The following is a 17,020-nucleotide window of genomic DNA, read 5'->3' on the forward strand; positions in this document are numbered from 1 at the left end:
TCTTGAGGCCAATTTTAGTTGAGGGATCACTGTATTCATCTGGTGCAGCATTGATAAATCTGGCCCTTGTCTTTGAGGTTGAATCATAAGTGGCCACTCACATAGGAAAAGGTAAAATCTTGTCACTTTTTAACTCATGCTGGAGGGAAGTCGGAACCATAACAGAAAGTAGGGGCAGCTAGACTAGGTCTATGTTTAGCCGACCTGATTGCCCCTTAGATGAGGGGTGGCGTTACTATTTTTTAGCATACAAACTCCTGACCTTAAATTTGCTGAATTGCAGGCCATGGATATATGATAAAAGATACAAGCTACATATTCCCCTCTAGCTGGTAATTTATGTGACATGCAGTCTGTACTGATTTATAGAACATACATAGCATTGTCACACATTGTAATGTCGCCAGTAGTAAGTGTTAGCAAAGTGATCATGTCCATTCATGGTTGCCAACATTTGTATAAAGTGTGTATTCCTTGTTAGTACACATCTATTGGGGAATTTATAAAGACTACTCCTTGATTCATGATTATTTAACCCCCTCCTGATATCTTATATCGGCATGCCTCGCTCCATTAAATAATGATTGACCATTATTAAATCTTTATTATGGAATTATATATCATTATTGTGACTGGTTTTCTCTTGCATTTAGCCATATCAGCTGAATAAAGTTATGTTCTTTCCTGAATAATCAATGATTTGCTCTTCTATAGATAGACACTACTACTAATTACTAATACTGTGCGAGCTTAGGAGGTCAGCCTTCTCCATACATGGTGGATGGTGGCTGCTATCTGCTGCTGGCAATTGCTGTCAGTGGTCAGCATTTGAAATCAGATAGTGATCATAAAACCCCATAGGGTGCCTTTACACAGAGAGATTTATCTGACAGACTGTAAACAGAAAACAGGTTGTAAAGAAAAGACTGAGATTTCCCATTCCTGGCTTTGGCTTCAAAAATCTGTCAGATAAATCTCTCTGTGTAAAGGCATCCTTAGACTATAACAGTGTCTGAAGCATCTAGACAGATATTGGACAAGTAGTGGATCTATCAGATTAAAGATCAGTATTTCTCAAAAGCGTCGATCAGATTTAATGTCCTTTTGAAGGTCCCCAGGGCTGCCATGGTGAATCTGCTTCTACAACATACCATAGGCAGGCTGTACTAGTAGAGCACAGAAATAATAGTTCACAACAATACAAAAATATTGCAGTGAACTGTTTAAAGCGACTCTGTACCCACAATCTGACCCCCATAAACCACTTGTACCTTGCTAAAGCTGCTTTTAATCCAAGATCTGTCCTGGGGTCCGTTCGGCAGGTGATGCAGTTATTGTCCTAAAAAACAACTTTTAAACTTGCAGCCCTGTGCCCAAAGGCCGGGGCTTAGAGTATCTGTGCCCTAACTTTGCACCACCCCTCCGTCCCTCCTCCCCACCTTTTTCATCATTAGGAATGCCACTTGAACATTTTCTCCTGTCTGAACATTGCACAGGTATCTTAACGATCCAGCCTATGTTCAGTATTCACACAGCTGAGGAATAGGAGACAATCTGCCTGGAGCATTCCTAATGATGAGGAGGGCGGGAAAGAGGGACAGAGAGGTTGTGCCAGCCTAATGCATACACAATCTAAGCCCCGGCCATTGGGTATGGGGCTGCCAGTTTAAAAGTTGTTTTTTTAGGACGATAACTGCATCACCCACCGAACGGACCCCAGGACAGATCTTGGATTAAAAGCAGCTATGCAATGGTACAAGCGGTTTGGGGGGAGTCAGATTGTGGGTACAGAGTCGCTACAGAGTGATCTAACCTATGGGACTGAAAATTTTATTATTTTTTTTATGATTAAAATCCAATTTTTTCTAAATATAAATAAATATAAAAATATTCAGATCTAAAAGGGTTAAAGGGATTTTGCACTGAAGAACTTTGATGGCAAAATTACTGAGTTCAAACCATTTACAGTAGAAAAATACATCATGATTGTGTGATCATGAGTGGATACTTTCAATTAAGGTCTATAAGGAATGTGGAAATAACTCGGGATGCTTAACTGACTTGGCTGTTAATATTTCTCCCACAGACTACTGTGGATATGACACTCAGAGTGAATGCATGGAAATGTGATATTCCGGGAGATTTTGTGTCTGTAGACTACAATTAATATCTAGTGCGTCAACAATAATCCTATTTACTACAAATAATCCAATATCTCTTCTCCTCTCTCTTTTCAAATCTAATGAAATCTCTTCTTAACACTTTAATTCTCCTTTTTGTGCAAACCTTTTAAGAAACAGATTGCAAAAAAACAAACAAAAAAAACAAACATTAACAGGGACCACATACCATTCACCATGTGTGTGGTCATCGACATAAACTGTGGTCATTGCATAAACTCTATCAATTGAACATAATGTAGGAGATGAAGCATAGAAAACACATGCATTTAAAAATGAAGTGTCATGCCAGTGAATGCAGAGTGCTCTTGTGAAACAGGCCTGTGCCCAAAAGGCTCTTACATAATAGTGGTCTATTCATTGCAGATAAAAATCTAAAAAAGGGGGAACTATAATTTTCTTGACGTTCCCTGACATATTCACAGATGATGAAGACCAGACCTGTGTGGCTTATGTAACAGCACGTTAAACTAGGCTGAAACCCTCGGGCATTTAGTCAACTGAAGTGTAATGTTCATTCTACACGCTGGGCCGACGCATTTTACTGCTCAGCTGCTGTCATTTAGGCAGTGTCAAGAAAGCAGACTCAAAGCCATTTCCAGCAGCAGCAAAACCTGCGTGGATCTTTAACCCATATACCACCGGGGTCAGCACTCTTCTACAAATTTTCTGCCTTTCAATTTCATATTTCATTATTGTGACAGCTGGTGCAGAATGCAATGCAGGTTGAAAAACTATATGAAATTCTTTAAATAACTAGTAGCATAAATATATTTATACACCAAGTGATCCTACAGAACTCTATGACACAGGAACTTCTAGACAAGAGCCATTTAACCCTTTTCAACTGGGACCTTGGCAGCCAGAACGTGGGGATGGCAAAGTGTTGTCTTGGACCCAAAAGTACATTAAATTGAAGCCCATCCAGTGCAGCTAGATGGAGATAATGGCCAGCCAGGAAGTGACGCAGCTACCTTGCACTGGTGATATTCAGAGATTGGTTGGGGTCTGAACACACACACGTAAAACAACCAAAGTTAGTGACATGATTGTGTAAAAATGTTTATGTTTTTCTAAATGAAAGGGACATTGAAGAAGAGAACCATGAGAGGAAGCACCGATAATCTTGTTATTTATTGTCCATGTCATACCTTTCCAGATACTTTTTAGACACCTGAAATATCCTAGACAATATGCACTTTACTGTGTTGTGTTACCAACCACAGAATGTTTTAATTCTGATGGGTAGCAGTTTAAAGGGGTTGTTATACTTAAAGAAGCAGTTCACTTTTTATTTTTTCGCCCCCCCCCCCCGGGTAGCCGCTGTCAAGTATACTTACAGAAGATGATCGGTGTCCCGTTCCTGCCGGTCAGTTCCGTCCCGCGGTGCCGTTCACATCGGGCGCGCGCTCACTTCCGCCGGCTGCTGCGAGTCCTCTTCTCTGACCAGTGATTATACGCCGGAAGTCACTCGCTTCCATGCATTCTCTATGGAAGCGCGTGACTTCCGGCGTTCAAATGACAAGGGAGAGAAGAGGAGTCACAGCGCCGGCGGAAGTGAGCGCGCCCGATGTGAACGGCACCGCGGGACGGAACTGACCGACGGGAACAAGACACCGATCATCTTCTGTAAGTATACTTGACAGCGGCTTCCCGGGGGGGGCGAAAAAAAAAAAAGTTAACTTCTTCTTTAAGAAACCATGTTAATATTTGTGTGTGTACAGGTATTTGAATGCACATTCCTTAATTGTTTTCCTTTCCCCCTATTTGCCCTTCCTCATCTGCTTCCTTTGGTAATGTGATATATGATGGATGAGAGTCAGATGAGGAGTTCTTCTAAGTTTCTTCAGGCCACCCTCATACCTGGGGGATTTTGTATGAAGGGGAGACAACAGCTATTTTGGGGAGCGACGTGTTGATTTGAGTGGCAGACATTTAAACGGTGACCCAGAAAAAAAGCAACATGCTAAAACTGTGATCACCTCCTTCCCCAATTGCCAGTGATATATTTGGATCCAATTAGGACATATGAGACAGAGTTATATATTGTGATTAGAGATGAGCGAACCGGGTTCGTGTTCGGGTTTGAGTCGATCCGAATGCGAACGTTCGGTATTTGATTAGCTGGGGCTGCTGAACTTGGATAAAGCTCTAAGGTTGTCTGGAAAACATGGATACAGCCAATGACTATATCCATGTTTTCCACACTTTTCCAACTTCAGCAGCCACCGCTAATCAAATGCCGAAAGTTCGGGTTTGGATCGACTCGAGCATGCTCGAGGTTCGCTCATCTCTAGTTGTGATACACAGATTGGTTGGTGTTAAGAGGGTGGCTTGTGGGGTGGAATCGAGGAACATAAAGGTTGTAGAAAGAGAGGGATTATGATAGTTTGTTTTTCAATGGGATGAGATGAGGTTATAATAGGTTCATGATGATAATGCATGTTGAGGGCTCTGGTAGGCACCGATAGTTTCCCACTAGGCAAACCTTAAAGGGAATCTGTTAGGTCCGTACCAGGTACAGAGCTGCAGGTACAGGCAGGTAGATGGTAGAAAGATAAAACAAATGTGTTGTTTGATGTTTTTGTCTTTGCCATTTGCAAAGTTATAAAACTGCATTTTTCCTCAGAAGCTAAAGCACCACAGCTATCAGTTTATAGTATTTACTTGGGAGCTAAAGTGCCACACCTGTTTGCAGCTCCACCTGGTAGGGACCTGACAGATTCCCTTTAAATTTAAGTAGTCAATGAAAGAAAAATCCCCCCCCCCTTGTTTTACTATGTTATAATGTCTTATAATGTCTTAGTTGAAGCATTCTTTATTATGAATGTATTGCTAGTACATTAAGGAATAAAATAACACATCATCCTTCCATTGCAATCCTCTGTGATGGAGGGTACACAATATCCCTATGGAGACAAGTAAACAGAAATTCTAGATAAACACGTTTTTTTCATGAAGTGAGTTAAGGGTTCCTTCAGTGTATATCTTATTGTAGGACGTGTGTGAGACTTAAAGGAATAGTTGCTATTTGTGAAGTTATATTGCATTTGGAAAGGTAATACTTACCTTAAAGTCTTTTAGGACGCCCTCAGGAGGAGGCTGAGAAATGATTTCTCCAAATGTGACAAATAAAAGGGTGCATTGAAATTCAAGAAAAAGCATTGGCAACTATAACTTAAAATAGTAAGCTGAGATTGAAACTATACAATGCCAGATGCTTAAGCTCTTTATGATGCTGCTTTCTTCAAAACCCATAAGAACCTAAATACATTTATGACCAAGTTTGCAAAGAGAATCTATTTTGAATGTTCTTTGCAGCTTGACAATAAATTGTAGCCTAACAAGACCTAGTGTTTCACAGCTCATTTACACCTACGTGTTCTAGAAAGCATGGTCCTATTTCACTGAGATGTGGTTCTTCATTATTGTACTGCTTCTCAAGGTCTCTGACAAAGCCCATCTGGAACCGGTAGATGTCCTCAATGTTCCCGAAGATGACCTTCAATTGCTCATCACTGAACATGTCTCTTCGTTTCCTGCACTGCTTTAAATAACCCTGTCATGGAAACAAAATCACAAAACATGCTTATAAGAAAATGCAAAACACGAACAAAATTCTGAGAAATTATTCATTATGAAATATTATCTTATAATGGTGGTTGTACTTTCATGAATTGCAAATACATTTGTTGGTCCCATTTTATAAATATTTACATTTTACACAAATTAAATGAACTTCATACTAAATTAAGTAACTTTTTCAATTGGTCCAAGGCTTCTGAAATGAAAAACAAAGCATAGTTTGCATATAAATCACCTACTAAATTGTGTGTGCAGCTCCTATGTAAACTATAAATCTCCATTGTAACAGGCTACACACAAACCGTGTGGGGTGTGATCTTGCACACACATCCTGCTCATCTGTCCCCTGCTACTTGCTTACAGTATCACATGTACAATATGTAAGTAAGACACATTAGGCATCACACATGAGGAAGTGAGTATCACTGCATCATCTGACTACCCAAGGGTAACTTGTAGTCTGTTGTCATGGAGACAAAAAATAAATATAAAATTAAGTAAATACCGTGCAAAAATAAAATGCCACTTATTGGAGGGATGCTAATATTTAAAAATATATATATGATGAAAAAGTTGTACGTGTATTGCATAAAAATATAGTATAGTATTTCTATAAATAGAGACAAAATAGTGGGCTACATGTTTTTGTGAATTAAAGCCCGTGGGTGATATCATTTACTTATCATTTACAGTTGTGTAGTCTCTTTGCAGTCTTTGCAGTCTTTGTGTGTGTGTGTGTGTGTGTGTGTATGTTTCTCTTTCTCTATACTTCTGCTCTTGAAACTTACTCCCACACCCTTACCCCTCCCCTCTCCATAGACTGGAATGGACAGCACATAATCTCATCACTCAGTGAGCTGCTAGTCTTCTCTGATATACAAAGTTTCATAAATTTGCGTGCACTATTAATTCATGCAACGTTGGTTGAAACAACGCCTACTGTAAAAAGAAAATACACACACTATTTGCTCAAAATGAGTAAAAGAAAAAAATGAACAATTGGCATTTTAACAAAGTTTAATACAATTCTGTATATTACCATGTAATCCTGGCTAGAATGTGGCAATTTACCACAATCCAAATTACAACTATTTTTTCCACGACTGTGGCAGAACCACAGTGAATGAATTACAACAGCAAAACATAGCCAGGTTCAACAGGATCAACAGAGGGGATATGATTTGGAGAACTTGGGCCTATTATTTCTTGTGATCAATGTTATTTTGCTACATAACATAAATTGCAACTGTTAATATTTTTACAATAATATAATCATGTATCACAATATAATTTTTGCAATAATTACATAAACTGAATCTACTGTATAATATACTGATACTGAGGGTATAGTGAAAATGAACAACTGGCTGACACTCCTGCTTTGTTTTTAATCTCAAAGATCCAGCATTTGGAAGCCTGATATACACAGTTGTAGATGACTGTTTTAGTTTCACCATCACCAGTAGGAATGAAGTCCAATATTTGAATGTCCTGAGGATATTAGCCGGCAGACTTGTGTGACTGTTCTGACCTCTGGAGCTATTCAAGCTGTTACTTCACATATTCACATAATAATAACAGAGGAGACCTTCACCAAGGGATACCAATAGTTGAAAACACAGACAGAAAAAGGTCAGGGAATGATAGGAGCCTGTGACATTGCAAAGCTTCCCATAGACTTAGCTTATACCTTCCTCAGGCACTCTCAAGCCTTATAAATCAGTGTCCCTAGGTTATGTTACTGCTAAATGACAAGAAAATTATAATGATGAGATGAGATGAAATTGAAACCGCTAAAAATATAGCATTAAAAATATATTCCAGCATTAGATTCTAATGTCCAATGTTACTGTCTATTTTATAAAATCTGAAATCATGCAGTTTTCCTTTTGGCCACTAGGTTTAAAACTAAGCTGAGACTTCATGTTCTGTACTGATAATTTGCCAGCAGGGTCCTCCTTATCAGCACAGACAGGAGTACAGTAAAAAAGACATTAGTATATAGATTACAGGATACACACAATAGCTGTTGCTCACAACTCAGCATCCCCTCCCCTCCCCTCTAGAATAATCTCTATAAAGGTCACTGATGCCCAAATGCTGTTCTCAGTCATCTGAATGGGACAGGTCATGTCTATTGTGCCCTATGGTCTATGGGGGTTGCTGTAAAGAATATCTCTAAATATTGTTCATATAATTCCTAGTAGTCGGACCCCAGTAATCAGCTCGTTATCTCCTAGAATCTATAAAGAAATCTTTATTTGCAACTGTGTAGCGTTGCTATACTGTGTATGGTCACCCAACTGCCAGTAAACCAGTAAAGTCTTGTTAAAGGGGAAGTCCAGCAAATTTTTTATTAAAGTATTGTATTGCCCCCCAAAAGTTATACAAATTACCAATAAACACTTATTACATGAAATGCTTATAATTTTTTTTTTCCCTGCACTTACTACTGCATCAAGGCTTCACTTCCTGGATAAAATTGTGATGTCACGACCCGACTCCCAGAGCCGTGCGGGCTGTGGCCGCTGGAGAGGATGATGGCAGAGGGATGCTTAGTGTCTCTCCAGTGCCCTGTGTCCCTCAGTGTCCCCCTGCCATCATCCTCTCCAGCAGCCACAGCCCGCACAGCTCTGGGAGTCGGGTCGTGACATCACCATTTTATCTAGGAAGTAAAGCCTTGATGCAGTAGAAATTGCAGGGAATTTCCCATAATAAGTGTATATTGGGGTTTTGTGTAACTTTTGGGGGGCCATACAATACTTTAATAAATATTTTCGCTGTAATAGTCCTTTAAAGAGATTATTTGATCCCTTGCTGATTTAGTAAGTTTGCCTACTGACAAAGACATGAACAGTCTATAATTTTAAGGGTAGGTTAATTCTAACAGTGAGCGACAGAATATGAAAAATAAAATCCAGAAAATACAGCTTTGTTTACATTTTGGCTGGTGACGGCACCAGACCAGACCGGAAGGAGAGAGGTTCCGGGATGTCACAGGAAGCAAGCAGATTGGAGGCCAAAGGATGACATGACTGGACCAGCGATCTCTCTGGGCAGCAAACTAAGGACACGTAAATATATTAGGGAAGGGTTAACCATATTTATTTTCCCTGAAATATCCCTTTAAAGACAGCTGGCTTAAATTTTCACCTGTATAAAAGACTCCTGTCCACAGACTCAATCAGTTAGACCCTAACCTCTACAACATAGGCAAGACAAAAGAATGTTAGGGACAAGATCATAGACCTGCACAAGGCTGGAATGGGCTACAAAACCATAAGTAGGATGCTGGTTGAGAAGGAGACAATTGTTGTAAAAGTAAGAAAATGGAAAAAATGACTGTCAATCAACATTGATCTGGAGCTCCACTGTGTAGCATAGAGGTGGAAATATTATGTTTTAGGGGTATTTCTCTGCTAAGGGCACAGGACTACTTCACCGCATCAATGGGACAATGTATGGAGCCATGTACCGTAGTGACAACCTCCTTCCCTCCGCCAGGATATTTTAAAATGGATCGAGGCTGGGTCTTCCATCACGAAAATGACCCAAAAGATAAAGCCAAGGCAACAAAGGAGTTGCACTCTCCAGACCTTAATACTATAGAAAACCTATGGAGTTGCCAAGCGACAGCCGCAAAATATTAATGATTTAGAGATGATCCATAAAGATGAGTGGACCAAAATTCCTCCTGACATGTGCGCAAACCTCATCATCAACCACAAAAACCTCTGACCTCTGGGCTTGCCAACAAGGGTTTTGCCAACAAATATTAAGTCTTGTTTACCAGAGGGATCAAAAACTTACTTCCCTGGGCAAAATGCAAATACATTTATATAATTTATACAATGTGATTTTCTGGATTTTATTTTTGCTTATCTATCTCTCATTGTTAAAATTAACCCTTAAAATTATAGATCATAATCATATGATCATGTCTTGTCATTAGGAAAACTTACAAAATCAGCAAGGGCTCAAACAATTATTTCCTTCACTGTATCTATTTTGTAAATAATTTTCCTTATAAGTGATATTTTAAGTGGGTCAGCATACATTGAACACAATTCATTCAGGAATGAAAGTTAAAAAAAAAAAAAAAAAACATCCATGTATATGAATTACTATTATTTTGCTCCTGGCAAATTTCCCTTCAGCAACATCATATTAAATCTGAGGGCAAGATGTGCGAGAACTGTATCCAACGCCTCAAACATAAGAGAAGGAATACAATTATTCACATCATTAAATAAAATGAGCCATTATTTACATCATGCCCAAGGAAACAATTCAACGATAATATAGTGAGACAACATTTCGACTTGCATTGCCATGTATAGAGCTATATCCGAGGGCTCAGAATTAGAAAAACAATGTTGCACAGTAATGATATGCCAAATGCTAAAATAAATAAGTAAATGATGCTGCTCCCTGAGCTGTGTTCCCATGCTAGGTTGTCTCTCATAAAAATCAGTACAGTTGAAAAGTGGGCACTTGAATCCCAACATTTGTGCTTCATTCCTTATTTTCACTACTGCTTAATTTTTTAGTATCTGCGAATCCGCAAATACAGAGTACTTTGCAACCCATTAATTCCTATTGTGCAATTCACATATCCACAATCTGTAACGTAAGAAAATAGGTCTGGTTGTAATGCAGTTCACAAAATACCTAAGCACTCCACAAAACCATCCGCAATTGTGTGACATCACCATTAAAGCTCCTCCTGACTGGTTGGGACAGCAATTCTTAGGTCAAAAAGAGGGACATGTATGGGGCAAAAGAGGGACAGAGGGACGTGGGGCCAAAAGTAGGGACTGCCCCTCCAAAAGAGGTACACTTAAGAGGCATTTAGTTGCCATGGAAACTAATCAGATCATTGTTAGCATTTTGTACTATCTTGGGAATAAGGGAAAGTTGAAATCCTATTGGTTGCCTAGGGATGGCTGCTTCAATATGTTGGAATATACCTAAGGAAACCTGTCAACACTTTCATGCTGCTCGGACCACAAGTCATGGGGGAGGTCCCCTGTGGCTTCTTTCCATTCAACTAGCCTTGATTGATAGATTTCTCCTTGTTTAGGTATAGGAAGGATCGATCAGTCAAGGCAAGCAGGGCAGGCAGAAGCCAAAAGGAACCACCACAATGACTTTTGTTGACAGTCTCCCTGTGTTCTAGGCTATATGGATAAGGGATAAGTGTCTAATCATTGGCAGTCTGACTGCTGGGAACTTAAAAATGGAGTCTTCCATAAGAATGTAGCTGCAGGTCTCGCATGCACACTGACATTTATTGTCTGTAGGAGCTGAGAGGGATAGCCAAGACAGCAGTGGGGTAATAGGATTTTCACTACTCTGGCACTATTGTGGAGTGAAAAGTGAGCACGTAATATATTCCCTGATGTTTTGTTATCTGATTTTAATTATTAAAAACAATATAGGTACAATCCCTTTACTAGAAGATTGACAGTTTTATTGTAATGCCCCAGATAAGACACAAAAGGATACGTTAAAGAGGTTTCCTCTCAGTTTCAGCATTGATGTGCCATACACCAATATTTTTGCTGCATTCAAACATTGCCCTCAGCAGTATAGGACATACTGTAAGACCACTGAGGCAAGAGATCAGCTGCAACACAGTGACCTGTGTCAAGCTAAGAAGAACATTTATCTTGGGAATCCATTATGCCATGTAACCAGATTCCAGCCATACTGCTGAGCCACTAGGTTAGTCTAGAGGAGTCTAACTTAAAGCGACTCTGTACCCACAATCTGTCCCCTCCAAACGGCTTGTACCGTCAGATAGCTGCTTTCAAACCAAGATCTGTCCTGGGATCTGTTCAGCAGATGATGCAGTTATTGTCCTAAAAAACAACTTTTAAACTTGCAGCCCTGTGTCAAATTGGCGTGACCTAGAGTGTCTGTGCCCTATCCATGCAGGGGGGGGGGGGCAGATTGTGAGTAAAGAGTCACTTTAAAGTGATAAAGAGATAACAGAATCCAATGTCCCTTCTTTTAATTGTTAGGCCTAAGAACCCAGCATGCATCGCTTGAGGCTGAACAGCTCCTGTAGAGTCAGAACCATATCCTGGTAATATCTCCTAGTCAATATCCTGTGGTGAAAGGAGAGTACAATTGTGGAGTTAAAGAAAGAGACTGTGGGAAAAGTAGGGTTCCCTTTAGGACTTCAAGCCAGGGGTAGAGAAGGGGAATTTATCACAGTGACCCCTGGAGTAAGCCAAAAAAAAAGTCAGATTTCTGCGCGAACCACCAGCCAATGTTCCCACAAAAATCTAAACCTGTTCAGGGGTGCACCTCTTAGTAAATTCAGCAGTGTGCATTAAGATTGGCGTACGAGTGCAAGGAAAAGAAAACTGGACTGATGCTTTGCCATGGGCTAGAGTAGGACATAGATTTCCAGAACCCCTGTTTCCTGCCACACATTTATTGGAACAAACCCAGAAGACTGTGCCTCCATTTTTTTGGATGGCCAACAGAAAGACTATGTTACAGTCCCAATATACCAGTGTCTGAGTCATTATCAGCACTAACATCAAGGGCTTTTCATGTACTGTACCATCTGACTGGGCACGTGATAGTCGCATAATAGCATAGTGTGGAAAGTAAACTATGATTATGATGATTAAGAAGGGTAAAAGCAAAAAAAAAACCTTTAAAAGTTCCACAATGCTTTTGATGCTGCCTCTAAAGATCTCTTATGCATCCGATGCCTCATAAATGATCTTGTTTTTCTCCCATCTATGATGGTCTTTGCTGAAACTTTTCATGAAAACGTCACAGCCAATGTGCTGCTGTCCTGTTTTATTTGTTGTTCTCATAATACATTGCTGTCATAAGCGGAGCTTTTATTTTCCTTTATATGAAGGAATAAGCTTTTTTTTTTAAATGTTACAACCGTACTGTGATGTGACAGCAGCAGAATGCATGGAAGTCCTACTGATTTAGTGCACTTTGATGATTTCCTATGTGCACTATGAAGTAATTGGTTACAATAACAGCTTGTACAACCCTTTGTCAGTGCTCACTGGCTTCCCTCGATTCTCACAGACCCAGGCTGGCAAGATGTTCTCCTGTTACATTTTTATTTTAGAAGTGAAGCCTACATCCAGCAAATATTCTGACAATACAAATGGTTGCCTAGATATATGTCAGTGATGAATCCCTTTAAAACATATTTAATAGCTTTTCATTGTACCTTTAAGAATATTCTTGAACTGAATAATAAAATCTTATTTCATTTTTAACGTGGTGCATGGAGGTGTCTTTCCCGTATTTAGTAGGAATATCTTTGCTCCAATTCAAGGACAAAATTCACTTTTGCTGATGTTCATGAGTGGACATATAGCAATAGTAATACAGCTTGCATTTCTTTCTTTATATTAAAATGATATTGTTAGAGTGCACAACAATCCCTTTAATCTAAATAGCCAGTTTATGAGATTTTCAGCAAAAAGACAATTTGAGGGGAGGGGCATTGCAGTCAAAGAAGCCTAGTAGGAACCTAATGCGTCATATGGAAGGGGTTTGTCTTGTCCTGTGGGAAAACCCATTTACTGTACATTTTATTACCACAATATTTGACGCTTAACTAGTTGACATAGTATTTTGAAGAGGTTGTCTCTTGAAGACAACTTTGAATTAGGACCGACCTTTATGTGCCATAACAGCAAGCCACTTAAATAAGCAGCTCCCTTCTTTTAGATGGAAGCCATTTCTTTATTACATGGTGGGTCATTCATCTGAATAGTGCCTATGTAATATTATATTTTTCCTGTAGCAGAATTGCCTGGCTGGCAAGAGATTCCCCAAACAAAGTCAACTGTTTCTTAAGGTGTCGGAAGTAGACCTCAAAGCGATCAGCCTATTGTGGCTGTCATATTCTAAAAGGGACATTCCCGTCTGAGGACATTATCCTCTATCTAAACCAAATGCTATTACAAGCTGATTGATTTTCAAGTTCAGTACACAGCTTTGTTTGGTGGCCTTTATTTGGTTGTTTCTCCGTAACGGACAATTCTAACAATGTAAGTCTATGAGACTACATTATCTGCCAGAGTAGATCGCACTTCTGCCACACTTTCCCCAGCTATATCTCTTGATCACAGGGGGCCTATGCAGAGAGAACCATTGTGATCAATAACTTTTGACATATCTTATAAAATGTCCAAAGTTATTTTTCATGACAAAAAAAACCCAAGACATTTAAAATTAAAATAAGTGCAAAATGATTAGGTGCCATTGCTAAACCAGAGACAGCTGGAGTCAAGGAACAGGACTATGCAGCTTATAGTCAGCTGTGCCTCACCAACCACTAGGGGGTGCATCACAGTTTGAGAAGCACTGGACTAAAGCATAAAGCATGCTTGTTTTATCAGAATAGATTTGAAAATAGCTATGTGCTCAATGCTCTAACATATTATTAACAGTGACTCAAATCTTGAGCTTTACTAAGAAAAAAAATTAAGTGCACTGATGTTCCTTATCAGAAACTGGCAGAGAACCCACTTCCTTTGCATAAATTTTGCAATGATAATCTCCCTTATTAATTGCTATTTCTGAAAGTCCCTGTATATTGATAAACATTTAGATTCAGATTGGACAAACACAGATTTCTGTCCTGTGTTGGTCTTTACCATTCATCACTGAGGTCCTGTGTCATTCTCTATGCCTCCATGACATGAATTGTTAGTGACATTGTCATCGGTCAGGACAGCTCCCAAAGGTTCTGCTAGTTGCATCACTGCACACCAATCCTTATTGTAACACTGCCCCACGACAAGTTGGCGCTCTCTATGCCAAAAGCACTGATGTTTTTGATGGACAGCCACTGTGACTCCTGTCAACCACAGCGTTTAACTCAGTTTAACCACAACTTGGGGACATTACTACCATGCTTGTCCTTCCTACTCTGATGTATTCTGTCCTGTACACCTTTGAGCATGTTTTCTCTGGAGATTAAGCTTTAGCAGAGACAAACAGCTTTGAAAGAGTTACAGGCAGGGGGGAAAGAACTACACACACACAATATGTACGTCAGAGCCTAGAAAACATTCCCTTGTCTACGCACTCTGGTACGCACTACTCAGAGACTCTTATTTTAGCCATTCAATGCATAACTTCGTCACCCTTATAATGTGTCTTTGTGTCTCCACTTTGTGACAGATCTCCAGGTTACCTCCCTTGTCTTCTGAGCTTTATAATATACACCTGTCTCTAATACATCACAAAGCTTTTATCAACCTGTGATGCAGATACGCAATGAAAAAATAAGAGGCAAATACTGTTCTAATGGATGTCAAGAATACAAAGAAGAAATAAATGAAATGCACTTCTCCTGCCCTGGAGATTGAGCACATTTAATGGCCGTTTTGAGGATCTTTTCTGATGTTTTAACATGGAAATATTTTTGAACAAACATAATAATATCTATCATTGTAGTAAATTGCTGGACTCACCCAAAAAAACGTATATTTTAAGTGGTGTACTGTCACCTGGCTACAATTCTGCAATGATTTGCAAAAATTATGACATTATCTATCCTGTACTATGAACACCTCGCTAGTGCTGCCATAGTTACTGTAGGGTGGGGGGCCCAGGCTTGGTGAACAGCCCGGGGCCTATGGTAAAGGTAATCCGCCCCTGATCGTTAGCAATGTCCGTGCAGCCCTAATATAGTAAATAATAAAGTATATGCGTTATCTTTCTTCGCACACCATGTTCTCCTCACTTCTATTTGCTCACCGCAACTGCTGCTGGAACTTCAGAGGCAGCCTCTGAAGTGACAGGCCCCTTAGCCTATCACTGCATGAGACTGGACAACGCTGGAGCCAGTGATAGGCTAAGCAGCCTGTCACTTCAAAGACCAGTGTAGAAGCTTCAGCAGCAGCAGGTGAGCAGAAGCGAGAAGAGGTTTGTATAAAGTTTATTTTTTTCTACAGTCATCAGTCATCTGTCGAGCATCGCTATTACATGTAGCAATGATTGGTTGGCAGCCGATGATTTTTAGGCAGGACCGTTGTCTTTATTACACAGTGATAATCTGCCGAATCAGCTTGATGTAATGGGGCGCTAAAGCTCCTCTACCACATGGGTCAACACCATCATATAAGAAGAAGTGAGCAGCCCTGTTAATGATGTATTAAGGTTCAGGAACTTTAAGTTACACCTCTCAGCGAAAAAGGGCAACAATGGTCTAGTTGAAAACTGTAACTACAGAAAAATGCATACACATATACTGTACATACAGTATACACATTGCAACCTCGCCAGAAAGTCTAATCTGTCAGCTCAATACAAAACAGTGTGAATGACTAATGTTGGGCTTCCTACTGGAAGCCTTTCTATCCTTACCATTGAGCTTTATCCAAACTATCTGAGCTAAAGGAAGTTGCATTATGCTTTTTGCTCCTGTATGAAAGGACCACTCTCCTTTTTACAGCATTAAACGAATAGATTTTTTTGGGGGGGGGGGAGGGGGCACACATCGTTATACAACGTATAAACAACAGCCACTGTTTGGCGGACCCTGGAGTGCAGTCATCTATTAGGTTGCTGTAAATGACATGACACCTATCCAGGGACCACTGCCGTTCTGTAATTTTAATGCAACATAAATAATGAAAGCTAACTAACGACATGAGGAATCTTCGAGGTGAATTATGGAAACATAATATTTGTTGTCGCCAGGAAATTGGTCCCCATGACGCTTTGCTATTATACATTGGTTTACATGGCATTTAAAGATGCTTGAGAATGGTGCTTTGGGGTGCTTTTAGTGGCACTACTGGGGGGATTTTGACATTTTGGCTTCATTTTCCCAGGCATTTTACAGCCAGAGGATAGGCCTTTAAAGTCTGTCTGTCAGGGTCCTGACACCCCTGGTGATCAGCTATTCTGCATACCCATGGCTCTGACATATACACAATGAATAAGTGTGGAGTGTTGGCGCCCTGCCAATCAGACATTAATGGCCTATCCTGTGTATAGGCTGTATATTAAGAAAATCTCTTTACAGCAACAAAGTAATAATATGTGTAATAAGTTAACATATATGTTACTATTTCATGGTGGTAAGAGAGAAGAACGGTAGAAGACAGGGGAAACAGTGAGCCTAAAATGCATTGGCAAATATAGTGTATGTGTCCTTAAAATCATTGCTTGCTGGGACTCAAAAATGTATTTCTTCGGTCTACCTCATGTTGGATCGATAGTCTTACATTTGTTGTGACATTTTT

General features: G+C 39.8%; 1 protein-coding gene across 5 annotated transcripts in view; it reads right to left on the bottom strand.

The window, feature by feature from the left end:
- The window catches only part of ARHGEF9 (Cdc42 guanine nucleotide exchange factor 9), a 296,681-nt gene that overhangs the window by 60,888 nt on the left and 218,773 nt on the right, over positions 1-17,020 (bottom strand). For 4 of the 5 annotated variants that reach the window (XM_069986579.1, XM_069986581.1, XM_069986580.1 and 1 more), the window contains one exon: positions 5,560-5,739. In XM_069986579.1, coding sequence (XP_069842680.1) covers positions 5,560-5,739 — 180 coding nt within the window. Of the gene's footprint in view, positions 1-5,559; positions 5,740-10,436; positions 10,486-17,020 lie in introns of those variants that run through there. The other variant, XM_069986583.1, reaches the window with a different exon arrangement.

Source organism: Dendropsophus ebraccatus, chromosome 10, assembly GCF_027789765.1.
Source record: "Dendropsophus ebraccatus isolate aDenEbr1 chromosome 10, aDenEbr1.pat, whole genome shotgun sequence".
In the NCBI taxonomy this organism is placed as follows: Eukaryota; Metazoa; Chordata; class Amphibia; order Anura; family Hylidae; genus Dendropsophus; species Dendropsophus ebraccatus.